At 48.9% G+C, this 8,678-nt stretch overlaps 1 protein-coding gene across 1 annotated transcript; it reads left to right on the top strand.

Annotated features, from left to right (window-relative positions):
- Positions 1-1,211: 1,211 nt before the first annotated feature.
- On the top strand, positions 1,212-4,739 carry LOC147102039 (protein arginine N-methyltransferase 6-like). Its single transcript, XM_085964195.1, has one exon. It carries the CDS (start codon positions 1,394-1,396, stop codon positions 3,104-3,106), a length of 1,713 nt encoding a protein of 570 aa, XP_085820321.1. The 5' UTR covers positions 1,212-1,393; the 3' UTR covers positions 3,107-4,739.
- Positions 4,740-8,678: the final 3,939 nt, after the last annotated feature.

Below are 8,678 nucleotides of genomic sequence, written 5' to 3'. Positions count from 1 at the left end.
GGTTCAGATCCTGTGTCCCTGCACTGGGGAAGGTTTCAGGCTGGGCTGGGCTGAGACCCGGTGTGCCTGCACTGGGGGAGGTTTCAGTCTAGGCTGAGCTCAGACCCGGTGTGCCTGCACTGGGGGAGGTTTCAGGCTGGGCTGGGTTCAGACCCTGTGTGCCTGCACTGGGGGAGGTTTCAGGCTGGGCTGGGTGCAGACCCTGTGTGCCTGCTCTGGGGGAGGTTTCAGGCTGGGCTGGGCTCAGACCCTGTGTGCCTGCACTGGGGGAGGTTTCAGGCTGGGCTGGGCGCAGACCCTGTGTGCCTGCTCTGGGGGAGGTTTCAGGCTGGGCTGGGCTGAGCTCAGACCCTGTGTGCCTGCTCTGGGGGAGGTTTCAGGCTGGGTTCAGACCCTGTGTGCCTGCACTGGGGGAGGTTTCAGGCTGGGCTGGGCTCAGACCCTGTGTGCCTGCACTGGGGGAGGTTTCAGGCTGGGTTCAGACCCTGTGTGCCTGCACTGGGGGAGGTTTCAGGCTGGGCTGGGCTCAGACCCTGTGTGCCTGCACTGGGGGAGGTTTCAGGCTGAGCTCAGACCCTGTGTGCCTGCACTGGGGGAGGTTTCAGGCTGGGCTCAGACCCGGTGTGCCAGCTCTGGGGGAGGTTTCAGGCTGGGCTGGGCACAGACCCGGTGTGCCTGCACTGGGGGAGGTTTCAGGCTGGGTTCAGACCCTGTGTGCCTGCTCTGGGGGAGGTTTCAGGCTGGGCTGAGCTCAGACCCTGTGTACCTGCTCTGGGGGAGGTTTCAGGCTGGGCTGGGCTGAGCTCAGACCCTGTGTGCCTGCTCTGGGGGAGGTTTCAGGCTGGGCTCAGACCCGGTGTGCCTGCACTGGGGGAGGTTTCAGGCTGGGCTGAGCTCAGACCCTGTGTACCTGCTCTGGGGGAGGTTTCAGGCTGGGCTGGGCGCAGACCCTGTGTGCCTGCTCTGGGGGAGGTTTCAGGCTGGGCTGAGCTCAGACCCTGTGTGCCTGCTCTGGGGGAGGTTTCAGGCTGGGCTGAGCTCAGACCCTGTGTACCTGCTCTGGGGGAGGTTTCAGGCTGGGCTGGGCTCAGACCCGGTGTACCTGCACTGGGGGAGGTTTCAGGCTGGGCTGGGCTGAGCTCAGACCCGGTGTGCCTGCAGTCAGTGTGTGAGTGTGAGCCGGGCCCAGCGGCTGGGGGCAGGGCTCTGAGAGCCGGAGCTGCCGCCGGCAGCAGAGGGCGGGGCAAAGCCTGGCCCTCCCCCCGCCCCCACCCACACACACTTCAGGCACCCGGGCGGGCCGGGCCGGCGGCAGGACAGGCCGAGGCTCGCGGACAGGCAGGGCCTCGGGGGCACCGAGAGACCGAATGAGCGCCGAGCCCAGCAGCAAATAATGGAGCCGGACACGGGGAAGAGGCGGCGGCTGGAGGCCCGGGAGCGGGATGAGCGTGAGGCGGAGGCCGAGGCCCGGGAGCGGCAGGACGGCGCCTACTTCCACTCGTACTCGGACGTGTCCATCCACGAGGAGATGATCGCGGACGCGGCGCGGACCGGCTCGTACCGCCGGGCGCTGCAGCGGGGCTGGCGGGCGGGTAGGCCCGAGACGGGGCCGGGGACTGGGGCCGGGCTGCTGCGGGGCCTGACGGTGCTGGAGGTGGGCGCGGGCACGGGCATCCTCAGCGTTTTCTGCGCGCAGGCGGGCGCGGCGCGCGTGTACGCGGCGGAGGCGAGCGTGGTGATGGCGGAGCGCGCGCGCGAGGTGGTGGCGGCCAACGGGCTGAGCGGCCGCGTCCGCATCGTGCGGGGCCGGGTGGAGGAGGCCCGCCTGCCCGAGCGGGTGGACGCCATCGTCAGCGAGTGGATGGGCTACGGCCTGATGTACGAGGCCATGCTGCGCAGCGTGCTGCACGCCCGCGACCGCTGGCTCAAGCCGGGCGGCCTGCTCTTCCCCTGCCGGGCCGAGCTCTACCTGGCCCCGGTCACCGACCCGGGCCTGCAGGAGCGCCTGTCCTTCTGGGCCGGCGTGAGGCAGCGGCACGGGGTGGACATGGCCTGCATGGCCGCCTTCGCCCGCCGCTGCCTCATGAACGACGAGGTGGCGGTGGGCGCCCTGCACGGCGAGGACGTCCTGGCCCGGCCCTGCCAGTTCGCCACCATCGACCTCTACACGGTCACCGAGCAGCAGCTCGGGCGGCTGGGCGGCCCCTTCACCGCCTCTTCCTTCGGCATCGCCACCATGCACGCCTTCGCCGTCTGGTTTTCCGTCATCTTCCCCGCTACCGCCCGCACAGCCGGTGCCAGTGACGCTGCAGGTGGGCCCCGTGCCACCGGTGCCAATGCCGATGGTCGCTGTGCAACTGGTGCCAATGCAGATGGTCGCCGTGCAGCCGGTGCCAATGCCGATGTCCGCCATGCAACTGGTGCCAATGCAGATGGTCAACATGCAGCCAGTGCCAATGCAGATGGCCAACATGCAGTCAATGTCAATGCAGATGGTCGCCATGCAGCCGGTGCCAATGCCGATGTCCGCCATGCAACTGGTGCCAATGCAGATGGTCAACATGCAGCCAGTGCCAATGCAGATGGTCAACATGCAGCCAATGTCAATGCAGATGGTCAACATGCAGCCAATGCAGATGGTCAACCTGCAACCAGTGCCAATGCAGATGGCCCCCATGCAACCGGTGCCAATGCAGATGATCAACGTGCAGCCGGTGCCAATGACGATGGTCCCCGTGTAGCCAATGCCCGTATCGTCAGTGCCAACGCTGACAACGACTATGCAGTCACAGCCAACGGTGACGGCCTCCACGCGTTTGATGCCTGTGCTGATGACCACATGGCATTTGATGCTAATGCCGATGACCTCGAGCCAGTTGTCTTGTCCACTTCGCCCTTCGCAGAGGAAACACATTGGAAACAGTCCCTACTCTACCTGGATGAACCTGTCCAAGTCTTCCAGGACACTGTGATAAAAGGAAAAATAACTTTAACTCCAGCAGAAGATAACCCAAGACATCTCCGCGTATCCTTGACTTATGAAATTGGAGATAGTGGGAAGAAAACAAAAATATTCAAAATGGGGGAGGATTTCTCTTTTGAATGACGAGAGGTTTTTGGTGCGTGTGTGTGGACACTCCAGTGCCTGAACATTTTCCACTGGGCACCTTTTCACTGTTTGATTTCCAGTCGATTTCCCAACTGATGCTGCTGACCCAGTCGTCCTTTGAAAGACTCGATGTGAGAATACTTGCCTTAACTCAGCGAACACATCCAGGGAGCTAAAGGAAGAAATAGCCAAATCAGAAGAAGAAGCTTATAAACTCTTAAGTGTCATTGACTTGCAGGATTGGAGATTGTGGGGCGAAAACAAAATAATTTAGAGTGACGGGAGGATTCCTGCTTTTGAATGAGTTGCTGTTTATGCATGTGTATTTTTGTTAATTTACTAACTTAATGGACGGACTTGTTTTCGTTTGACAGTCCAATGTATCACATATTTTGATCTGTGAATTTTTACTCTGTTTTCCATATTGCTTCTAGCACTGAACTGCTAGTTACTCAAATCCTGGCGCTAGTGTTCATATGAAGTAAATTGGCTGTTGGTTGAAACAGAGTCTGGTTACGTCCATACAGGCCAAGAGGTAACTCATTTCAATTCCTGGTCAGTGCTGCTGTAGCTAATCTCAATCAAAGAGTTGACCTCAGTACCCTTGGGAAGGGGAAAACTGAGCCAGGTTCTTTCTGGAAAGAGGAAAGACAGACGAGTCACTGTTTTGGATAAAGACCGTATGTACATCAATTGTGACACTTGAAACATCAACCTGTCCTTTTTCTATTTTCAAGTGCTGACTGACCTGTTGTGTATTTGCAGTTTCTTTACTGGTTCATTACAAAGTGCTACTGTGACATTCTAGCCTTGCCTGCAATTGGTTTTGAGAGAAATCAGCAGATCTTCAGTTAAATACCGTTTCATGCTTCTCTCAACTAACTATCCTTCTCCGGGCTTTCTCGACCTGGCTTCCGGACAGCATACCAACAGCAACATCAAAATAAAACAAAACTTCTCCGCTCCGCATGCTGTGGATATGCTACGATGGCAGAGATTGATGAATCGAGGTCTAAACCCGCAATAGTAGTGCTGTTGCAGAGTCAACTCGTCATATCCAAAAGTATTCTATGTGTAATTGATGTATAAAGCAGGTCAAAGCAGTGTTTGTCACTGCCAGTGTTTTGCATTGTACCAAATTAGATCATAACTTGTATTTTGTTAATTCTTTGCATGAACACATACTATTTATTTCTAAAACATAATAAGTTCCTGTTTATTTTTCTTCATGGGTATGTTTATTTGTGTGTGTGTAGAATATATATTTCACATAAAAAATCCATGGCACTATTCAAAGAGGGGCAGGAACTTTCCGTATCCCGCCCAGTGTTCCTTCTTCAACCAACACTACCAAAAAAAATTATTTACTTGTTCACCGTGATTTTCTGTCTGTGGGAACTACTGTGCAGAAATTAGATGCTGTGTTTGCCTAAATAACAGTGACTACACTTTAAAAGTAATTCTTTAAGTGCCAGTATTGGCTCAGTGGTAGCACTCCTGCCTCTGACTCAAATGGTTGTATGCTTAAGCCCCACTCCAGAGACTTAAGCACATAATCTAGGCTGTCATTTCAGTGCTGCACTGTACAATTTTCTTTAAACAACATCATTAAAAACAGATATTCTGGTAATTTATCTCTTTGCTGTTTCCGGGACCTTGCTGTGCGCAAATTGGCTGCTGCATTTTCCTACTTTACAACAGTGACTACACTTCAAAAAGTACTTAATTGGCTGTAAAGCGTTTTGAGAATCTGAGATTGTAAAAGACGCTGTATAAATGCAAGTTTGTTATTTTTTCTTGGAAGTGCTTTGAGATATGCTAAGGACATGAGAAGGTGCTTTATAAATGTCAGTGCAGTTTTGTGTATGTTAGCCAATGCCTTGATTTGCACTATGGGTTATAATGCTGCTCCCAATATGGTAATGTTCAGCTGTCTTTGGCACCTTTTGATTCCCATTTAATGTGCAGGAGGCTGCCTCACATGATGTAATGGCTTTTTAAGAACTGAGATAGAGTAAGCGTCGTAAGACACAGCACCGGTACACCAATAAGATGGTTGAGAGAGGGCACGCACGCATTGCCTTGACGTTTCAAACACTGGCCAGGCTAGAAGAGTCTCTAGGAATGTATGAACATAATGAGAAGCTGATAGATCAATCTGATTCTCCATTCAATATTCATTTTGAAAATTCCCGATGATTTTTCTCCCGAGTTGCTGGTAGCGGTATCCGGAAGATGAACATTCAATTCTTGGAAACTAGGACAACCCAGGAGGGTTGGCAACACTACTTATCAGGGCACTTGGTCATCCCAAAGATATATGTGGTGACATCTATTGTAAATCCCTGGCTGCTTCCTCAGAATCAACTACCCCCTCCCCCTTAACCCTTCTTAATTTAGTATCATCTGCAAAATTCACCAATTTCCATTGAGTTTCTGAATCCAAGCTGTGGTTGTAGATTAGAAACAACAGACACCCAACAGCAAGCCCTGAAGAACTCCATCCAATATTTTGCCCCATTGCAGCACCCACCTGCCAACAAGTAGCCCCTCCTTCCTTTCCTTCGGCCAATTTCTTACCAACTTTCAAATTTTACATTGAATTTTCTGCCGCTTTCAACTTCTATAGCCCCTCTTTTTGGTCAGGCAGGATCTGTCAATCTGAAGCCATGTTGCCTACTATTTACCAGACTGTCCCTGAACCATACAGCTGACACTATTCATTTTGCAGAACCCATTTTTTATTGATAAGAGCAATGTTTTAATTGGAGCTGGACAATTTTCCCTGAGTGAACAGACCACTTGTCTGCAGCAGAGGTGATAAAGTTACAAATGTACAGCAGAGTTATAGGATATCAAGTAATATACAGTAGTGCCTGTGTTCTTGCCACATACAATTAAATCACTGAAGAAACCTGATGCTAACTTCACTGATTAGTGCTTTAACGTACCAGCACAGAATGTAACTCCACCCATGTACAGCTTACATAGGATATACGGCACATCAACAGGCCATCTGGCCCAACCAGGCCATGCCGGCATTTATGCGCCACTCGAGCCTCCGCCAGTCTTTCCTCATCTAACTATCAGCATAACCCTCTATTCCCTTCTCCCTCATATGCTTGTCCAGCCTCCCCTTAAATGCATCTCTGCTATTCGCCTCAACCACTCCCTGTGGTAGCGAATTCCACATTCTCACCACTCTCTGGGTAAAGAAGTTTTTTCTGAATTCCCTATTTGATTTCTTGGTAACTACCTTATATTGATGGCCTCTAGTTTTGCTCTTCCCCACAAGTGGAAACACTTTTTCTGTATCGACTATCAAAACCTTTCATGATTTTAAAGACCTCTATTCGGTCACCCCTCAGCCTTCTATTTTCAAGAGAAAAGAGACCCAGCCTGTTCATCCTTTCCTGAAAGGTATACCCTCACATTTCTGGTTTCATCCTTGTAAATCTCTGCACCCTCTCCAGTGCCTCTATATCCTTTTTATAATAGGGTGACCAGAATTGTGCGCAGTACTCCAAGTGTGGTCTAACCAAGGTTCGATACAAGTTTAGCATAGCTTCACTACTTTTCAATTCTATCCCTCCAAAAATAAACCCTAGTGCTTGGTTTGCATTTTTTATGGCCTGCGTCGCTACTTTGGGTGATTTGTGTATTTGTACTAGATCCCTTTGCTCCTTTACCCCACCTAGACTTGAACCCTCCAAGTAATAAGTGACCTCCCTATTCCTACCAAAATGTAATACCTCACATTTATCTGTGTTGAAATTCATTTGCAAATTATATGCCCATTCTGAAAGTTTATTAATGTCTTCCTGTAATTTGTTGCAGTCCTCCTTAGTATTGACTAGCCCCCCAATTTGGTGTCATCTGCAAACTTAGAAATTGTGTTTTTGATTCCAAAGTCTAAGTTAATATAAATTGTGAACAACACTGATCCCAGCACTGATCCTTGTGGGACCCCACTACCTACCTTCTGCCACTGTGAATAGCTACCCTTTACCCCTACTCTCTGCTTTCTGTCTTGAAGCCAGCTAGTTATCCATTCTGCTACTTGTCCCTTGACTGCATTCTCTGACCTTATTCATTAGTCTATTATGTGGTACCTTATCGAAGGCCATTTGAAAATCTAGATAAATTACATCTACTGCATTACCCTTGTCTACTCTGTTACCTCTTAAAAAAAATTCAATTAGGTTGGTCAAGCAAGACTTTCTCTTTTGAAATCCATGCTGACTATTCATTATATTTTTGGTTTCTAGATGTTCTATTTTCTCCTTTAGTAGGGATTCAATTATTTTTCCTAGCACCGATGTTAAGCTGACTGGTCTATAGTTTCCTGGACATGTTCTAGCTCCCTTCTTAAATATAGGTATTACGTTAGCTATCCGCCAGTCCTCTGGCACCACACCTTTTTCTAAAAACTTATTAAATATGTGTAGTAATGCCTCTGCTATCTCTTCCCTAGATTCTTTTAAAATGCACGGATGTAATCCATCCAGACATGGGGTTTTATCCTCTGGGTTTGATTAGTTTATTTAATATTTATCCTCTTTATTTTAAATTCAGTTATCTCATTACTAATCTCATCATCCATTGTCGGTCCACCTGTTCTATCTCCCTGGTAAATACTGAAGCAAAGTAATTTAATATTTCTGCCATCTCTGTCGCTGCCTGTGGCATTATCCTGTTCATCTCTTAGTGGCTCTATTCCCATTCTGACCTTTTTTTATGTATGTGCCTGTAAAATATTTTACTATTTTGTTTTATGCTCCTTGATAATTTAATTTCAGTTCCTGTTTGTCTTCCTAATTTTTTTTTTTACTTTTCTCCTAATCTCTTCATATTCTTCCTTATCATGCTCTCCCCTGCTGTCCATGTACTTAATGTATGCCTCTTCCTTACCCTCAATTTTTCCCGTATGACTTTATTCATTTATGGTGTCTCATTAGTGTTTAGCTTGTTCATGTTTTTTTAGCAGAATATATTTTTCCTGGACTCTATTGCACACCATTTTAAATGTGTCCCATTGCTGTTCTACATTATTGTTTGTCAATATCGTTGTCCATTTTATTTTCCCAAATTCTATTCTCAGCCCCTCACAATCAGCTTTTCTCCAATCTATTACCCTGGTCTTCATCATACTTATGTCCTTCTCAATTATTATTTTAAAGTGTATTATATTATGGTCACTATTGCCTAGATGCTCCCCCACTTTTGCTTCTCTTATCTGCTCTGGTTCACTCCCATTACTAGGTGCAATAGCGAATTCACCCTTGTTGGGCTTCTTACATACTGGGTTAGAAAGGAGTCCTTTACACATTTTAGGAACTCCATTCCCTTATCCCCTTTAACTATCTCTTCTGTCCAATTAATATCGGGTGGTTGAAATCCCCCATGATTATTCTGTTTTTTACTCATTTCCCTAATTTGTTTGCATATTTCTACCTCCACCTCCCACTGTTAGGTGGTCTGTAGACTACCCCTATTAGTGTATTTGATCTTTTATTATCTTTTATCTCTATCCACGTAGATTCTATTTCTGTCTTGCTGATAGCTGCGT

The sequence above is a fragment of the Somniosus microcephalus genome, chromosome 22, assembly GCF_052327205.1.
Source record: "Somniosus microcephalus isolate GS21.2 chromosome 22, FLI_Smic_1.0, whole genome shotgun sequence".
Lineage (NCBI taxonomy): Eukaryota > Metazoa > Chordata > Chondrichthyes > Squaliformes > Somniosidae > Somniosus > Somniosus microcephalus.
This window is presented reverse-complemented; position numbering and strand designations above follow the sequence as displayed.

Bases quoted from the DNA above. Each gene is read 5' to 3' on its own strand.
- LOC147102039 (XM_085964195.1), top strand. From the start codon at position 1,394: ATGGAGCCGGACACGGGGAAGAGGCGGCGGCTGGAGGCCCGGGAGCGG.